General features: G+C 40.7%; 1 protein-coding gene across 1 annotated transcript in view; it reads left to right on the top strand.

The window, feature by feature from the left end:
- The window catches only part of cdh23 (cadherin-related 23), a gene marked incomplete at its 5' end in the record, with an annotated part of 177,234 nt that overhangs the window by 52,486 nt on the left and 104,040 nt on the right, over window positions 1-20,708 (top strand). The window contains 2 exons of the mRNA XM_080507244.1: window positions 18,567-18,761; window positions 18,860-18,988. Coding sequence (XP_080363370.1) covers window positions 18,567-18,761; window positions 18,860-18,988 — 324 coding nt within the window. The remainder of the gene's footprint in view (window positions 1-18,566; window positions 18,762-18,859; window positions 18,989-20,708) is intronic.

Genomic DNA, 20,708 nt, shown 5'->3' with positions numbered 1-20,708 from the left:
ACACTGGTCTACATGATGCTAATGACACTTTACAGGTCTGTGCTCTGTTCCTGGACACAGCTCTCATACTAACACACAAAAACAAAAATACAAGCAGGCCACAAATACAGAAACCCCAAGCCTCTCTTCAACTAGTCCCTGACTCCCCCATGTCTTTAAAAGAAAGTGTGGACTGATTAAAGTCAGAGCTTTATGGGAAACTGTGAAAAATATGACAAAATAAATAAATAAAGGCAGAGTGTCTTGCCCCCCTAGGCAACAGCCGTTTATATGATAATCAGCTCGACTCTAATTTGCATTTAATTCTATTTTAAAAAATGACTTCTTAAAAAAGAAAAGACGTGGAGAAGAACGGGCAACATTATGTACAAGAGCAAGCTTTTCTGCGGGAGAAAAAGCAAACGTATTTTTGTAATAATCTTTTTTACAGTCATCAGGTATTTCATTATCATTTCACATCAATGTGACTTCAGCATATCTTAAGATGTAATTGTTTGTTGAACTACAAATCTTTGCTTGCTTTCCTAAATGTTTTAATGATGCCTTTCTGGACCTTTGTGAATTTATTCTGCCTCTGTTTCTGCCTGCAACCTTGGACTTGAAAGATATTAATGGACTTTTAATAGGTAATACAAGAGCAGTTTCACTACATCAACCATGCAGCATGTATGAAGGATCTACTAGAGTAAAGTAATTCCTAAAATATTATGATTTGTTTTGATATTATTTCAAAATTTGTTTTCATCAATAATACATTTTCAAAAGCTATTACATCTATATTGTTATGGATAGAGATGCAAATACAGTTGAAATATTACTTTGACTGAAACAATATTTAGTAGTGTCGTAGTTTGCATTCTCCTCACAGTGAGAAGACCTGGGTTCAATTCCAGGGCGGGAATTTTCTCTGGGTACTTCGACTTGATCCCACAATACTAAAACATGTGTTTAAGTTAGTTTTGTTACTCTAAATGGGCTGTAGCTGTGATTATGTCTCTTTAGTTGCCCTTTTATGGACTGGAAATATGTTCATAGAGTATCTTGCCTTTTGCTTAATGGTGGTAGACCAAAGCCCCATAACTGTAGTCTGGCTGTGTGGTGGCTCTACGGGTGGTCTCTGATGCTCTGCCTCTAGGGCCCCGGTACCACAGGTTGTGGACCACTGCCAACTCTACAGAACTAAACCATGTATGAATTGTGGATTGATGTTACGGCATAATGTTTCTTTGAATTCATGGACATCCTTTTTTTCTAATACATGTCCTTTTCCTGACCTTAACCGTGAAACGTCTTCATCACAGAATAGAGAAAAAAAATGTTACCTGAGGGGGGAACCTGCACAAAACAAATCTGACAACAGCAAAGTTTAATTTTGGCAGTTCTTAAAAATAGTCGTGGGATTAATAAGAGCTTGTGGCAGCTGATATAACCAGCCGTATAGAATCTTAAATGGCAAACGCGTAGATCAGTGCCAGCTGAATATTTAGTGCATTGAACTGTCAATGTGAACTTTCATGGAAGGTGAGGGAGGGGCGGCGGCTTTATGGAGCTGAACTTCCACAGTCTAAATGTAGCTACAGGTGTCGACGATGGATAAAGGTTGAGCACAAATCTTCGGTTAAACATTTAGTATTGATTGATATGGATAACTTTCCCTCACAGGTAGAACAAGAGTGCAGAACATGCTGGCATGGCCTGTCCTTCTACCTTTACCCTGGGATCGACCCATCCACCTCCCCCAGGCTCGGTGGATCCCCGCAGCACGCTGGGCCTGATTACCTTTTACATTTAAACAAACAGCCCCAGCTCCTGGAGGCAGCCAGCCATGAGCGTGGCCAGGGAGACTGGGGTTCAGAAAGTGGCAGAGACATCTGATCAAGATGTTAAGATGTTACTTGCTTATTTTCTTCACTGACAAATGTCCCAGTCCATGCATACAAACACACACATCCCAGTACACACAAGGAACAAGTGTTGGCTTTATTGATTCTGTCTCATGCCCAAACGTTTGACCACTGCTGATCTGCTTAATGAGAGACGTCCAATCTACGGCCCATGGGTCAACTGCAGCCCATGAACCATTTTTAATCAATCCCCGGCTATTGTTAAGCATTAATTACCAACATTTTAATAATTTATCTGCTTTTAAAGTGTAAGCTGCAAAGCAATGTACTACAACTCAAGTGAGTGGCCTGGCATTGTCTGTGGTCCTCAGTTAAAAAGATTTTTGTGTCAGCACCTTAAATATTATCCAAACTAAAAATGTGACCTATGTGATTTTAAGTACATTCATCCAAATTTTAAATTGTATTTGAATCTCGTGAAGTTGTTGAACAGAAGCCAAACAATGGAGTGTAGCTATCTGTCTGTGGTAAGCAAGTAATAAGTGATGGGTGTGAATGTTGGTGTACTACTAGCCCAGTGAGCAAAACTACTGACTTCAACCTTCATTCGAAGTTAGACTTTTATTTCCTATGTGGAGCAGAATGCCTAGATAATCTAACTAATCAACATTAGACTAAACCCATGGATTGAGTATACTTGTATTCAGATAACAGAACACACAGCCAGTGCTTTTAATACACATTCCCATAAATACTTTTTAAAAACAAAACTAAGTAATCTAAGCATTTTTCCCCAAGATGCAAAGTCTTTCTCACTGACATTTTGCACATTTAATTTTGTACTGAAAAGTTCCCCTGACGTGACATTTCTGCAAATGTTCAAATCCCTGAGAAACCTGTACACCTCCCTACATAAATCCTCAGAGAAAGCTGAAACACTTTCAACAAAATAGTGGCTCACAGGGCTAAATAACATGCTGCAGGTTTACCAAGACCGTTTGAAGAGATGTGGTCACTGTTGATCTCAAACAACACACAAAGCAATTGCAAATTCATTGATTTCAAATAGCACTTTACATGTAAGAAAGTGGATGACTTTTTTTGTCTTCTGCTCCCAATATCATCATTCTCTTCTCTCATTTCTCATTGGCTAAAGACCATTTTGTGATAATTGTGAAAATCTAAAGCCTTATATTGTTCTGTAAGAATTTAAATGCTTTGACTGAGATATTTGACATCTGACTTAAATGAAAAGGTTCCTAATTCCAAAGATGTGGATTCTAAAAATTGGAAAGAAATCATATAATGAATAACATTATACACACAGGCTTACACTCAAACACATATTCAGAGGCTGCCGTTGGCTTTAAGAAGTGGCTCCTCAGTCTGTTGCTGTGGAATCATTTTGTTCGGCTGAGTGCTCCTCCAGAAAATCACTCAGCCAGGCCATCGAATGGACCGAGAGGAAAGCAGTACGAGAGCGAGATGGAATAAAAGGTTATTATTTCAGACCTCTTTTTGATTTTTCTTGACTGTACACAAAGACTCACTGCAGATTAGTGTGTGTGTGTGTGTGTGTGTGTGTGTGTGTGTGTGTGTGTGTGTGTGTGTGTGTGTGTGTGTGTGTGTGTGTTCGTGTGTGTGTGTGTGTGTGTGTGTGTGTGTGTGTGTGTGTGTGTGTGTGTGTGTGTGTGTGTGTGTGTGTGTGTGTGTGTGTGTGTGTGTGTGTGTTGTATTAGGTTCCTTTCTGACCAGTTTAACAGAAATTCATTGGGCGCAGGAGTTCAAATCATTTCTGACAAAAAGGTTAACTGCTGTCCTGAAGTGGCAGAAGAAAATGATTGATAACGACGTAAGAGATGCACATTTAGACAATCTTGTCGGTCCATGAAGATGACCTCACAGACCCTTGAACTCCACTTTGGTCATCCTTGAATTAATTTAATATCTATTTGATTCACTCAGACTGATGTGATGGCTTTTCTCCGAAATGATCTTCGATTGTGACCCTGAATGGACGCACTGCACAGCAGTGCCTGTGTTGTTGAGCCACCTGTGTTTTTCAGCCTCACACGTTGATGTTGCTTTGTCATTTCTCTTAAATTGAACCCCTTTCTTTCTTCCGATGTTTTGTTTCTGTTATCACATTATTATTATTTTCTTTTAAATGTTCGACCAGAGAGCAACAACTGGCATCTCAGTTTAGGTGGTTGATTTTTTTTGGGCTTCGCCTCCAGAGCAGCTGAACATGCTTCTCCTTCCTCTTTCACGATTCTGGAGAATCATTTGGAGCTTTTTAGATCATATTGTATATACCCGGTGTTTCTATTAACCTAAAGAGAAGACAAGATAAGACAATAAGAAGAGCAATGCATGGACTCTATTCCTTGTTGTGAATATTTCTTTTATTTTTAAATATATTAGAAGTATGACATGTACTGCAAATTCACTCAGTTATTTACACTTTGCTTTTCAGAGAGAGAGAGAGAGAGAGAGAGAGAGAGCGCATATATGTGTAAGAAACTCTTAATTGTCTGACTAACTTGTTTTTCCTCAATAATATGTAGTATTTTTTTTGAGACATAATGAAAGAACTATTTACTCTATATTTGTTATGCTTTGTTATGTTATGTTTTAATCAGTATATTCTGCTTCTCTACGGATTAATCTAACCGTGATACATTTCATTACTTCTTTTTCAATTCAAAAAGACATGCTAAAGTCATATATTAAACTATACTTCAATCAAAGTTTGTAGGCCCTATTTTTGTTACAGGATTTTACTGGTATAAACATTGAATTCTGATCTTTGTTGCAATACTGCAGTATTACAGTAGTATACCAATACAACGTTTGTATTCTGGTATCAGGACAAGTGCAATGCAAGTTTAGTGTCTCCATTTTCAGTCAGCTCACACTTGGACATATGCAAGGCAACTCAATGAGTATTGCAAATTCAGTGAGTAATACACAAAGCACAGTGAGTGCTTGGAACAACTTCCAAACCTCAGTTTCAGCTCAGTTGCACCAATCCATCTTCCCAGAATGCATCATTCTTGGAATTAGAGGTAGCCTCCTGATAGGTGCTCCTATCAGCAGATTGTACGTTGTCACTCTGGCAGTCTGTCTCTTGGCTCAAAACTCAGCTCAAGATATCCTTCAACAGTCAGGCTGCAATGATGGCATCAGCTGCCTGTGCCTTACTATTGCGGCTGCTGCGATTGAGGGGGCTTTATTAGGTGGGTTTTCCTCCCTCCACCTCAGCCCTTAAGCATAGCATCTATTGCGGTAGCACAGGTACATGCTGTTGCTCAGGGCCATTGGGAAATCACGGGCTATAAAGGAAGCCTTGTCACAACAGTTACCATGAGTGGAATTGTAATGACAGACATCTTTTTTTATGAGAATGGTGTTCTCATTGGTTTGTGGGTGTTATGGGCATGACGTATTTAAAGCTGTTACTACCTCCCTGGAGACCAGAGGCTCCCTTTGCCACATGGATGACTGAGAGAGCATATTCTATAAGGTTTCTGTGCAAGACGTACTTTACATTGAGCCACCAACTACGCTACTAAGCGTACCCACATTTTAAGTGGCTCAACACTCTGAAGGTGTTTCTGGCATCTAATTGGTCACAATTGATTGGGAAAAAAATGGGAGAGAAAAAAAAACAACACACCTGGTAGAATACAATGCCTGTATTTAAACCCATACATAGCAAGCTTGATTAGGAACACATGTAAACTTTTGTTTGCATGCGATAAACGGGCATAAAGGCAAAACTGAATTATTTCCATACTATATAAATGCTTTGGAAAATGTAAATAGTTTCAATATCAGCAAAAAAAGAAAAGCTGGTCATAAATCATATTTGTCTTAATTTCCTCCCATTTGCTGTTGAAACTTTGCAGATGAAGGACACTTAGTCTTGTTTCAATACCAGTGAATTATTGATAAGCTAATTTCAAATGTGAAATATGGCTTTGTGTGTCACCTCAATGATTAATTTAGGTGCTCTTGTGATTCACCTGCTTCAGCATCTCTGCCAAAGCTGCTCACTGTGAAATCATTACCAGCACCCTGACCTCAACTATTTATATGCTACAGTCTGTGTTATATATCCATCATGTGGTTGCTTGGTTCATATATTTTATACTGTCTATTAATTCAGATAATCACACAGTGAACTTGTGATACAAGCCTGTCTGACTTATTGTTTTATGTTTTAGTTATCTTTTCTTTACTTAAAGGAACTGTGCATGTGTGAATGAATGAATCCTTGCTCATGTCTGTGAAGCTCCGGCTTTGCACTGAGTCGCTGTCTGTTGTACCAACAGATTGATTCATGTTTTCTTTGGTGTAGATTGTGGGACTAAATGACACCTGTGAAGGTGATAAAGCATCATTTTAACTTTCATTAGAGTTAAAAAAAACAAAACATGTATGTGCCTTCATGTGTCATAGCGACACGCATCTTTTGTTTGAAGTTTTGTTTTGACAAATTATGTATATTTTGGACAAACTCTGAGTCACATAATGGTTTTAGTGTAGATTATGGTTTTCACAAGTCGTATGTTTTTATTGATCTGTGAACTATTTTACAATTGTGGTTACATTTTATTTCTATGTATTAGTATAGGGTATAGGATATAGAATATAGAGTACTACTTTTCATTGTCATTCACATGAGCATTTTGTCGAGTAAATTACTGTCAGAAGTGTTTATAATTAATTTCATTGTTGTGTTCAAAAGTTGAGTTGAAACTCATTATGTAGCTGGACTGTGTATATTGATACATGAAACTGTGACATGTATTAACAAATGGAAATTACATGACACCAAATGAGATTAGTTATGATTGAGAAGTTCTAATAACACAAAGTAGAGTGAAACTTTTCTTTTGAGTCCCTTTCCATTTATTGCCAGGATAAAAGGTCGTTTATGCAGTGTCAACCAAGTAGTTTTTTGGGACCAGTAAACTGTTTATCAGTCTCATTGGTTTTATTTCATTGTTTGATGATTTTGTTCCACCACTGTCATTTAATCATAACTGAGGGCTTGCCCCTATTATTACCTCAAAATCCATTGACACATTGAAAGAATGACCATTAGCTGTGCAAAAAAAACAATTCTCTGTATTTATGTCATTTATAATTGAGTTGGAAGATGAGATTTAGATTCCTGTAATCAGACAAACGTTGGTGGCATATAACTCAACATAACAATAACTGGTACAAGTTCTCTTACTTCCTCTCTCTTTTTACCCTAATAAAAGGATCATTCATTCATTCATTCATTCATTCATTCAGTCCACCAGCTGATTGCTTCATCACAGCAAGTTTGCACATCAAGCATACGGAGCCCTGGATTGTTCTTCAGTTACAGATGTACTTTGTTATGATCACAAACGTACAATTCAAACATCCAACTAGTGGAGCAAAACAAGAGTCAGTTATATTGTGTTTGTCCATACCCACTTTGACATGCCTGTTTTGGAACCTTGGCCTTAATTTCATAAAGTGCTTGTCAACCACTAAAAGCCTCTTAAAGATTTACTCTTGTCCAAGTCACTTTTTTTCTATGCTTTTAAGTTTTCCTTCAAAGATTCCGATCGGTGTCTTCAGGTCCTTCACAGATTCCATATCGAGAATAATCCTGACCTAACGTTGTGCATTAGCCATCACAGATATCTTCAAAAAGCATCATGAGATGTTGAGACTTCAATTACAATGTCTGTTTGTTTGTTTTTTTTAATTGTTGTTACATATTGTCAGGAGAAATTTAGGCATCAAAACCAGAAGCATTTTAGTTAGCCAAAGCTTATTAGCAAAAGAGATACATGTCTTCATCTTAAGTTAATTGTGCCACTTTGCTATTTCCTCAACTGCAATACATTCCCTCACATCAGGCAGAATAATACCAATGGCAGTGTGACAAAATGCCCCATGTGGGAGGCAGTGATGGAAGGACAGAGGTTGTGAGAGCAGGAAGTGAGAGGGTGAGCCATGCTGGTACAATCACATGCCTGCTGGGTTGGAAGCGGAGCGCAGGCAGCTGGGGAGGAAGTGAGAACCTTGCGAGCAGCGTAGGTGTAATCATGGCTCTATTGTAGTGAACAGTCAGGCCTCTGGAGCTGCGAGCAGCAGGGGACCACAGCTCAGGCACTGCCCCCTTCAAATCACCATATCTTTAACATTTATGACAAAATAAGAACAAAGGATTGCTCTCAGAAGTCTGTACTTTTGCCATGGCCTTTGCTCGGGTGGACAAAAAGTTATCTTGACTTTACAGTAGAACCAGCAAAGATCCAGAAATCAGATTCCATACTGATGGTTACTGCATCAACGTGAGCAGCTGGATTTAAAGCTAGTAATAAGTAAGACCTGAGGACTATATTTTAGCTAATGGGTGACATAATCAGTGGGGAACATACTAACCCATACTTTTGGTTGCTTGTTTAACAAGCTTCAGTGCAAAACTAAATGTGATTTTGGCATGTACAAGTTATATAAAAGCATTATAATGCTACAGCGGATAGTGCTCTCTTGTCTTTGTGAAATTGTTGTGGGTTCAAATCTTGTTTGTAGTTTGGACATATTATCTCTCATGAAAAGCCTCAATCTAGGAGCAGAAGTGTTGTGATTTTTATTTCCTATAGAACTCAACAGTCATTAGGTACAATATCTTCTAATAAGAATGAATGAAAATAATGCCTTTCATTATGCAGGATGTTTGACGAAAGTGAAAAGGCTTTCACTGATACATGTATACAAGCAGTGCAATATAGTTATATATAATAATATTTTGAACAATACTGTACAAAATAATTATATATCCAACTATAAGTTATATGAATATAAACTGTACACACAAAGAGATCTGAGGATAAAAACTTGTTTCTTCATCTTTTTGGTTTTACATCTGAAGGACCTGAACCTTGCTGCAGCTGTTGACCGGGATTGGAGGGAGCCTTGGTAGTTGGTCCATTGTAGCTCGTTCTTGCTCACTTAAAATACTTTAGTTGTAGGGTCATTTCTAAGTGAATATTTATATCAGTTGACATCAAAATACAGCAATGACATCATGTTCTCACTCACACATTGTGGTCTTACTCTGCTGCAAACATGGCATGAGTGTGTTCAATTATTCGCAATGGCTACACTAAACACATTACTGCAGTCACCCACAGAAAGCTTTCATGTCTCAGCACTTAGCCATGTTCTACTGGACCTGTTCAGTTGGGGAAGAGTGTGGTTTATGTTTGTAAGCGTGTATTGATGAGTAATTTGAACTAGCATACCATCCCTAAAAAGTTTTTTGGATTTTGGTTTGTTTGTTTTCTCCCGGTAATTGCAATGCCTCTAACATCCCAAAATGTTTGCTTTTATTGGTAAATAAGCTCAAACTGCTCCAGGCTCAATCAATAGAACATTACAGTATTTAGCAGAGACGTGTCTTCTACTTATCATCAACGATCTGTAGACCATTTGGAGAGAAAATCTCAGGTTGAACACATGACTTTTTTCCAAGCACAAAATCAATGAAGTATCTGTGTTGTTATAAAAACCAGAGATAAGCAAATCCTGAGCAAATTAAGTACTTAAACATGGGAAGTCTGGCATGCAGCCGAGAGTGTACTTTGAGATTTTTTTAGGTCATTTTTTACAGGTGATGAATTAACTCCGTTAGTTTGTCAAAAATGGTAATGAACACAATTCAGTTTTTGTCAAGTAGATGAAGAGAAGAATTATAACCATCTGGGATGGAACAGTGTTTATTCTTTATGCTATTGAAACTATAAAAGCACCATGGCATACATTCTCTGACTGATGGAAATCAATCGACACTCTAAGATAAGGCAAAGGATAGCGATTATCTTTAGATTGTGTTTTAATGAGTAATAGCGTCATGCCATCAATGCAAGATGTATCAAATATCCTTGTGAACTTTTGACGAAACTACTCAGAATTAGCCTTTTAAGGAATTTTATACATTTCGATCTTCCCTCGCCAAGCTCTGAAAAGCACTGCATCGAGTCCTCTAGCGCAGCAGTCATACTTTTGTATTTGCATAATTTTTGGAACAAATCGCACACTAATTTGAGGCTTTTAGCTTGTGCACCTGAAGAGCATAATCTGCCTCCACACCACAATCTAAGCCAATTTGGCTTCAGTTCCACCTTAAAGAGAGTGACATGTGAAAGAATTAAACAACGTTGTTAGTCTGAGCTCAATCCCTCGGTATGGCTACTCCTCCCTGAAGGACTCCTAGAGGGGAGAGCTGGCGTTTAACCACCAGAATCCATTACACTCACAGCTATGGCCCTCAGTGGACACTGCTCCCCGTCATCCCTCAAGGTCCCACAGAGAGTCTGCAGTGTGCAGACTTGAAGTCTGAAGGCTTTAACTCTCAGGGGCCCCAAAAGTCTACCTGTCATATTGAACTAGAAATTTAGCCCTGGGAAGACTGGCATACTGCTGCCCTTTTCAACCTACTCATTACAATAGAATAGAATATAATAGAATGGAATAGAATAGAATAGAATAGAATAGAATACTTTATTCATCCCAGAGGCAAATTCCTTTTTATTAGATGCAGCAGGCAGGTTTTTGCACTGTACATAGAAGGCACGGTAATAACCAAATAACATTGATTAAAAGTGTCTCACTATCCCTTTTTCTTTGTCTTTGTTTTTGTTCATCTCACTCCATCTTGTAGTCCACCATATTGTCTCTCAATTTTACAAGTGCTGCTCCAGCTCTTGTACTTACAGTTGTAATGGAAGCCCATGCACTTATATCATAATCATGCAATTCTAAGCACATTTCTCAAAAGTCTTTGTTTCTTGTGTGGCTTTTTCATATTGAAACCATTCCACTCATTCAATCAATTTTTTGATATGCCAAACTGGAAAATTTGTGTTGAGAGTATTCATGAGCAGCTTACTGTCTTGTCTATCTCATATATTTCTTATAAGATCAAAACACCATAGCACAGTGCATACAGCATGCTTGAAGGAATCACACAGTGGTGTCGTGGTTAGTATTCTCACCTCATAGATACAATACTCCCAATTTGAGGCTTGAAGGCCTTATGGAGATACATGTTCTTCATTTGAGATTTTCAGTTCTCCTATTTTCTATCTTTATTGGTAACTTTAAATTGCCCATAATGGAAGCATGTGTGTGATTGTCTTTCTTACTGCATTTGCCCTGTGGTGTACTGTCGACCTATCAAGGGTCACTATATTGTCTTTGCCCAAATTTAGCTTGGATCGACTAGTAACCCTCAACTTGATAAACCAGATGGATGGATTGATGGATTGTCTTTTAATTGCTTATGGATCCCAACAGTCACTTACAATAATCTCTTATAATGTTGAAAACATTAAGAAGTCACAAAGTTACTACTCAGCGTGGGCCAATGTCGGTGTGGCATTGTTGAATCTAAGCGAGGAGGATCTCATTCTCTGACACTTTGAAAATCCCTGCACTAGATGTGTCGTCAAGGTGGGAAAAAAAAGGATCTGGCATTCAGACCAAAAGGTTACATTTTTATCTCTATAGATTAGATATAGTTTTGCTGGTAGCAAAGTTGTGATGCATGGTCTCTGGTGACAGCTGATGTGGCTTATATTAAGCCATTCTGCTGTCGAGGCTTACATCAATGCCAGTCTCTCTGCCATCTTGATACAAATTCTCTGAGGCACGGTGGGAATGATTATCATGTTCTTGGTTATTTGCTTTACTTCAATTTTACTGATTTCACTCAAGGGCCATTTCAGAAAAGCCTTTGTGGGTCTATTTTTTTTTTTTACAATACTCCTGGGAGGTTTCATGGAATTGAAATTTTCTTTAAATCACCCGTTGCCTTAGCACAACCTTGTGAAAGACTTTGCTGAACTGCAAGACCTTTGAGGTTTGTTCTTAGACTATTATTGTACTGTGTATTCTGTAATTTATATGTAATCTGTTACTCCCTCAAGTGGCCTATTGGTTTCTGGACACAATTTGGTAATACAATATGACTGTCAACAACAAAAATGTACTATTAGTGTAATAGCCAGGAGCTTGAATTCTTCAAATGTATACTGTGTAATTAGCTTTATGAAACAAAATGAGCAATTATCATTAGTTCAGCTTCCATGAAAAAAAAAATCATAAAAATCTGCAAAAACACATTATGAGTCTCTTTTGAATCTGTCTCTTTCCCTATCTCTCTGTATCTCTCAGCAGTATGTGTCTCTTCTTCTCCTTCCATAAGTAGCAGCTCTCAGAGGGAGACAAGGGTGATTCCTACAGTGCACTTCAGATAAGGCTCAGCAGGGAATCCTCTTCATCCCTCTTCAACCCGCTTACCACTTAACATTCTTCTCCCCAAAGGAAATGGCCCCCATTTATTCAAAAGCTACAAAGCATTGTCAAGGCACACTGCGTATGCAAGAATATGAGCCATGACTAACCAATTGGCTTTTGCACTGGTGCTGGGATACGATGTAACACATAGTGCTTTGCAATAACTTGCATGCTTCGCTATTTGGTTTGGCTACTGCTGGTCTTTGCCGAGCATTATTTATTGTGTCTCTCATTCATGGTGAAGTGATTGGGTAGTCTTATTGGCCAATAAACATCTGAGGATTCACTGCCTAACATTTTGGACCTAGTCACCCACATTGACTTCATGCAGTTTCAATCAATGGCCTGATAGTAAGGCTATTGAGACCCAATAGAAATTGCAAAAGGCCAAGCACAGATTTTATGTGTGAGCGTAATTTTTTTTACAGATGACTGTTGAGGTTTTCCCTAAGGGTGCACTTTAGTCCCGTTTCCACCGCACAAAAAGTGCGGGGAAGGAACGGAGCGTTACTGAGCAGTAAGGCAAAGCATAACGAGAGCCAAATCTGGTGTACGTCTCTGTCCCGCCGGGGGTTGGGGGGGTGGTGGGGGGATGGCCCCTGGGGGTGCGGCGGGCTCCGCTGTCGGGGCCGGGGGGGCTCCCTGCCCGCGTGGCCTGGGGGCGCTGCGCTGGCCGGTCCCGGCTTGGCGGCTCGGTCGGGGCCCGGGGCTCTGCGCCCTTTATCCTTCTCCTGTGGGCCCCTCTGGCCTGGGGGGGGTCCTCTCTCCGCGCTCCGTCTGGTGCCTTCCGGGTTGGGGCGTGGCTCTCCGGGGGGGTTTGTCGGGGCCTCCCTGGATCCGGTGGGTCGCTGAGTGCCGGAGTGGCGGCGTCCGGCCCTGGTGGCCTTGGGCTCCGGGGTGGTGCTGCGGCCCCCCCACAACAGTTTCATTCACATCCAGAGGACAAACCACACACACACACACACACACACACACACACACACACACACACACACACACACACACACACACACACTCCCACTCCTCATTGACGAGATTGTTCTGTTAATTATCAAAACCAAGTTGTTGTTTGCTTTTGTTGTTGTTGTGTTTGTTTGTTTGTTTTATTTATTTATTTATTTATTTTTGTTCTATGTCCTTTTGCTTTTTGCTTTTGTTATAATTGTTGTCATTATTTAGGTCTTTTGCTCTGTTGTTGCTCAGGCTGGTCTTAATCTCATGGCAGTTGGAAAATATTTAGATCACTGTGGTTAATGTATTATCAAAAAAAACAAAAAAACAATTGTATGTAGCACTAACAAGGGTATTGTATGTATTTTGTATTTTGTATTTTTTGTATTTATTTTGTTTCACCAAGCCTTTCTCTGTCTCTCCTCTCCTCTCCTCTCCTCTCCTCTATCCTCTCACCCCAACCGGTCCGCAGAATGCCGCCACCTCTGAGTCTGGTTTCTGCAAAGGTTTCTCCTTGTTGAGGGAGTTTTTCCTTTCCACAGTCGCAAACACACCTGCTTGCTCATGTGGATATGTTGGGCTTTTCTATTTTCTCTATAACAGCAAATTGGAATGACTGTAAAGTATTTAAAAATAAAAAAAAAATAAAAAAAGTTAAAAAAAAAAAAAAAAAAATCTGGTGTACGTTTCCTCCGCAGGAAAAAGGTTAAAATGTAGGCAGATATGTGACGTTGCAACAGTCGTCTCGGCTGGGCGGCAGATTTGGACCTTATGAATCCACTGTTGCTTTGCACTAGTTGTTTAGTTAACTTTTTTTTTTTGCAGCCACAAAGATGCAAGCTGCAACTTTTGTGTTGGTTCCGAGAGAGCAAACACCGGCCGAACCAGCTTTGTGCCGCTGGAGACCACTCCGGTGACGTCGCCCTGCACCGGAGCGCACTCCGTTGGCCCAAAGCCCGTCAGCTCCGGTGATTAAAAAAAGGGATCCACAAAGCTTGATCAGTTTGCTTCATCTGTCTTCTTGGGGTCTAAATTAGATGTGCTGTTGAAAAAACCCATTGCTTTTTTCCCCAAAACTTCTGCTTTTGTATTTTTAGAGTCTTTTTGTCTGCCAAACATAATGGTTTGACAACAATTGGAGAGGGCCTTTCTTTGAAGCAATCTTGAAGAGCTCACAGAGAAACAGTTAGGGAACAACTGATGTAATATTTTCTTCATCTGGACACAGCGAAGGCTGCTAACAATGAGGTGCCGCATTGGCACACTGACACATACTGTTGAGAGATGGTCATCTGTGTGTCTCTGCAAAGCATTGAACTGTTGTTGCTTGAACTGCGTTGAACGTGGAGTGTCTGTCGTCAAATCTGGGAGATCCAAACAGATGTTGGAGTCTGTGCACATATTTGAGAAAGAGCGTACGACAACATGTGCCGAACCTTGTGGCGTTCGAGGCTGGGCGGTGTTAATGAGTTATTGTTTCGCCGGTTGCTGTGTAGGGAGATAGAAAGTGGCATGCTTTAAGGGGGAAAAGGCTACATAATAACACATACTTTCTTCACACACATCAGGATCTCATCCAGAAACTCTCATCTTTCAGAAAGGTGAGCACACACAGACAGCTCATACACACTCACTCAATACGCATCTAGCAAACTGCCTCTTTGACATCAAAGCAAAGCCGATAATGTAGACATCCACACCAGCCACACATAACTGCTCGCACACAAACAAGCCAAAGCTGGAATATTTAATTAACTCACCTAGAGTTTGATTTAGTATATTTTTGTATATTTTTATCCAATAAATTTGTTGCTGTGCTCCAGTGTCATGCTGCAGGCTGTGGGGTACCTTTAGAGGTGTTTCCAATTTTCGCAGAAGCAGACAACTTGACAAGCATAATAACTATATCAGAGAAATGCAGCTAAGATGTTTATTCAAATGCAGTTATTGTTGTGGGGGAGTGGATTAGTAACTCTCTTCCTTCATTCAGCAGTTATCGATGAGGTGAGCTCTTAAGTGCCGCAGACAAGCTTTTTAGTGACCAAAACAGAGCAGAACACGACAACACATCTGAGTGACAGGCAGGTATTTCTGTTGGTTTCAATTTAATTTCATTGTTTTCTTCAAGGATCAAAAACAGAATAACTATATATAAAAAAAAAAAAGTTCTTATGATTTATTTTTTCTAGTTCTATCTTATACTTATTACCATTGAAATGGCTCTAAACCACGTGTATGTTTATCCAGAGGCCTACAATAAGATTTAAAATGTAAAAGGTTCCATTGTATATCAGTAAAGTTTGTGACCTTTATGGATGCTGAATAATTGTGTCACAAATGTGAAGTAGTTGAGGATATCTTAGGGCAGGGGTGCCCAAATTTGGTCCTGGAGGGCCAGAGTCCTGCAGGGTTTTGCTCGCTCCCAGTTGCAGCACAGCTGATTCCAATGAAAGGCTCGTTATTGGGCTTTTTCACAACCTTGGTGATGGCATCATTATTAGTTTAAAGTCTGCTGAAGCAGGGAGAGAACTAAACCATGCAGGAGACTGGCCCTCCAGGACTGAGTTTGGGCACCCCTGTCTTAAGGAGTACTTATTGGAGCGGCAGCTTTTCTGAAGGCTCGGTCCGCTCAGTAGCTCCTTCAGATTGTTTTGTATGACGTGATATATTGCCAAGTACATTTATGCATGAAATGAAATACTATTGTCCAAAAATGAATCACGTGAAATGCTCCCTATGTTTCTCAATATTCTCAACATGATGGAGTGTTACAACAATGCATGTTAAAGTTCAAACAAATACCCATCTCAATTTGACAACTGGTACTATGGAGGGATGGTGATGAGAGGAGAGGTCTTAGCAGGAATCTTGATCTGGCCTTGTTGTGTTATCGTGCTACTTTAAGGATATAAATTTGTGTTTCTAATGAAACCCATAAGCCCTCTGGACTTGGCTTCTATGACTTTACATCAGTAAAATAAGTAGAAAATCAACACACATGCATTTAATGTGTTGAGATGCCAATTTCTTGTAGCAAACAGTCCTGAAGAACAGTTGACAGAACAACTTCCAAATCCACTACATCAATCTCAGAAATTACCTGACTGCATGCATCATAAAACATAATGGGGGTTCCAACTCAAGGTTGAAAAGCTTGCTCCCTTGCTTTTGCTGACATCTGTTGCTGTTATTTTAATTCCCATGTGGCAGCCTAGTTTAATCTGGTTAGACAGTCTATTTTCCAGCAGTGCTCACGCCCGTATAGAGATCACTGAGAGGAAGAGTAAAAATGGAAATTGATGGAGAAGAATAACAGAAGCCGGGACGCAGAAAGTGTTGGTATGGCAGCTGCTCAAAGTCATGTGGACAAAGGCACTTACATGTACTTTCCATAGGGTGAACACCTACTGTCCTTCAGAGCAAAACTGCAGGTCAATAGTTCAATTCACCGGTACATACGTCTTGGTAAACAGATCGTGAAAGGATACAGGCACGTCTAAAAAGTCATCCCTCATGTTCACAATGCCAGAACAAACACACAATTGTAGCCCAGCCAAAACATAGACTATTGCACAGTCTCAGCAAGCACACACCCGCATGCAAATGTGCCCCTGCACTCTCCTGACACCAGCACAGGCAGACTGTGGGGTCAACTGCTCTCTTACTCTGTCGCTTTAGCTTTGGCTCAGGGCCCAGCTCAGTTCACCACCACGACCTTCCCATGTGGTTGCACCCCCCACACCCCCACCCCACAGTAAACAAGGCCACCCACTTTGAATAGAGTGCTCAGGTGAGTGTGTGAGTGATAGAGAAATAGAGAGAATGGAAGGCTTTCTTTTCAGTACTCCTCCTCTCTTGCACTACTTTTTCTTCTTCCTGTATCTGTAGGCATTCTCATTTCTTATTAATTATGTGTGTGTGGCTGTTTTGAGATAAAATTCCAATTAATGAGGATGTTCCTCAAACTTATAGACACAGTGCTCTGCACTACCTGGAGACTCTGTTTCTTTATACGGCCTTCACAGTTTTTCTTCTTCGTCTTGCCAGGTATTGAGGCTGACCATGACCAAGATAAATCATACATTCTGTTACTCTGTCCTGTTGACATGTCTCTGCTCTTTGATACCTGAGGCAGTTATTGTGGTCAACACAGATAGATAGTCAACAAATACTTGTGGACAATCGGATATCTGGATGTCATTGAAGTTGCATTATTGTGAGAGCACCAGGTTTATCGAGGAAGTCACATACTGAAGTCAACAATAAACAAAAGCGTTTCACTCCCCCCAACTGTGCTGCCAAAAATGTATCATTATTGCCCAGATTAAACTCGGCTAACTCTCATCACTGTTCTGAAACCATCACTGTGTGCATTGCATGTTGAGAAATGTTTGACACAAAATGCAAATTATTGTTCACTGCTGAAAAAGTGTTGCACACCATCAGTTGACCACAGGGATAGTGATGTGGTTTCATCTTCTTTCTGATTTTAGAGCAGAATTACTAATGACACAGTCTTTTAAAGACAGCTCAGAGGTTTATTAGTTTAGCGGTTGCTCGCTGGCTCCGGCATTTGTCTCGTTATCTACAACATTGCTTCCCTGACAGAGCACCCAGCATGATGTTATCATCTTACAGGCCGGATGACACCTCACTGTGTGTGGGAGTCGGTAAATGGTGACTTCATGTTTTTTTAGTGGGATATTATCCCAAGATGCCATGTTCATCCTTTGTCATTGGAGGTTTTCTCTTGCCAAAATCCAAAGACATGTTTGTAAGATTAATTGATGATTGTAGAAGTTAGTAATGTTTGTGAGTGTGGGAGCAGGGCTCACCCACAACTCAGCAGGGATGGGTTTCAGCGTCCGCAACCAAAACTAACATAAAGCGGGTATAGTAGGTGTGGGTGGGTGAGAGTAACATTTGAAGTCACTGTGTCTAATGCTGTTCTGTTATTTCCGTCTGTTTATCTAGACAGATGAACACTGAGAAATGTGTGTGCTCTTCTGTGTCATTTGGTGCAGTGAAGTAAGCTGAGTCAGCCCTTTGGCCAGAAACCAATCAGAAGTGGTTGAGGCTCCGATCCCAATCACTGTTTTTATTTATACAGATTGACTGAGAATACATTAAATGCTGTCACGATTTGAAGGAGTAGCTTCAAGGGAGGAATGTGCATTTCCACAATCACAACTAGGACACTATACTCCAAAATTATGGCTAAATCAAATTGTTGTCTGCAGCTCATGGTGTGAGATAAAACCACTCTATGCCAAAGTAGGGTCACAAGTTCAAGTATTTACTTGAGCAGCAGTATTCATCTGACGTTCTTCTGACAGTGCCGGCAGAGGGAAATAGTTCATACAGTACAAATAAGGTCATTTATTGGGAGCATTTCTGCTTGAATATGTCTTTCAGAATACACCAGTGGGCAGATCTGTGTTTATGGTGAATGCCACAGATCCAGATCAGGGCACTGGGGGCAGTGTCCTCTTCTCCTTCCAGCCACCTTCTCCCTACTTCTCTATCGACGGGGCCCGGGGCACCGTCACTATCGCCAAACCTCTGGATTACGAGACGATCTCAGCCTACCAACTCACTGTCAACGCCACGGTTAGCATAACATTTAGTAAATGTTACCAATATCCTAATATGCTTAACCAAATTAATGCACGTCTAATTACTGTGCTCTTGTTTTTATTCCTTGTCAGGATCAAGACAAAGTCCGACCTCTGTCCCGGCTTGCCAACTTGGCCATCACCATTACCGATGTCCAAGACATGGACCCTGTTTTCACCAATCTTCCCTACAGTACCAACATAGAGGAGGATGTTCCCCTGGTCAGTACGGATATCCTCTTCATGCAGTTTTTATATGAATCCCTGAAATCTGTCAATTTTTTTTCTTACCATCCATTTCACCTTATTGCTCATCTCAAGCACCACCTGTCCAGCCCCCGTGCTACTCTGATTATTCAGGAGGTGTTTGAAACAGGTGCAAGAGAAATATGGTTAACAGCGATGGCTTGACTTATTATAAGGCCATGATAGCTCACCTCTCATCCTCCCTCCCTCAAGGGAACCTCCAACCACCCAAACTCAGCCCTTGGGGATGTTACATACAGCACTGCAGGTGTTGGGTACTGTAATTACCGTTGGAGATTTACAGTCTTGCTGCAGGGATGCGAGGCTTCCAGCAAAGGTCATCAAGGCTATAGGATTTATGCTATCTCCTGCTCATCCTGCTTCATGTCTATGAAGTATGAAGTCTGTGTATCATATGCAGTGCAAAGCCATGGGGTCTGACCTTACTTCTGTCTTTATTGCAAGTAAGTTTATAATGGGTATCTAATGCCCCAAGTGTCTGTTTCCCTGTACACCATTATGTTCACTCTCCTGACTCAGCCTCTAAACTCAGTTCCCAGGTGGCTAATGGTCCAGCTATTGATGTTTCCACTTGTGGAGAGGGAATTATACACAAGGGCATATTACTGTTTGTCCTGATTTCTGTTCCTCACTCACTCTATCAGCTTTCATTCCGCCTCTCACCCACTCCGGCCCCCCGACTCACACAGCCACCCGCACGCCGCTCGTCTCGCAGCCTGTACGCACTGTAGTAGAAATGTCAAGTGCTACATTTGCATGCATATTAACGGGGCATGACGGAGTCGACGCCCGGTGTCTCCCTGGCTCCCTGATTCATCAACTGTCACGAGGAAGGTCACAACAGGCAGAAGAGCAGGGGGAAGCATGGAGCTATGGAGGATAGTAAGATGTTGGGGTGGAATGAGATAAAGTGTGAGGAGAACGGAAAAAGTAACGGGCAAATTTACATAATGGAGAAAGTCAAAAGGACCACTATTAATTTGGATGACAAAGTTGACATCATTGAGTGAATTCCAGATCACTTACTGCCACGGAGCACAGCTAATCCTCAGTAATGCTGCTTCGGAGAGCTGTCGCTCCTGCCTCTAACAGTAGGGGGCAGTGTGTAATCCTATTACAATGACAATGTAAGAAGAGGTCACATCAAGTCCACAACCAAAATCTGAAATCTGTTGCCAAGCCCCTGTGACCCCCTCAACAGATACAGTCGGGATTACAACAGGACTCAAGGGGAGACCGCAGGGCAGTGGGGCCGCTGTACTTGTGTGCGAAGGCACACACACCTTCAGTGACCTCAAATGGGATTCTAACAGGCATGTGTCATTTCCATTATGCAGTGTTTGGTAGTGATAAGCCGAGGGCGTACAATGACAGAATGAGTGTCAACTGTTCTCAAGGCCCATGACATTTACACGTAGTGATATCAAACTTGGATCCCTGTCACAGGTCATTTCTCAAAGGTGTGACTATACACACACACACAGAAAAAAACCCTCCACTTTGTCCACAGCCTCCTTGTTTCCCTGTTTCTTTCATATTGCAAAGGTGCAAAGGAGCAGGAGAAAACTTTTTTTTTTAGATGAAGTCACAGGGCAGGATTTTTAGCTCTTATAGCCATGAATCTTTGCTCAGACTGACATAAGGCCCCTTTCTACAACAAACACAATTTGGCTGT

The sequence above is a fragment of the Blennius ocellaris genome (genome assembly GCF_963422515.1).
Source record: "Blennius ocellaris genome assembly, chromosome: 13".
Classification (NCBI taxonomy): Eukaryota; Metazoa; Chordata; class Actinopteri; order Blenniiformes; family Blenniidae; genus Blennius; species Blennius ocellaris.
Note: the sequence above shows the minus strand (reverse complement) of the source record. Positions and strands in the feature narration are given on the sequence as shown.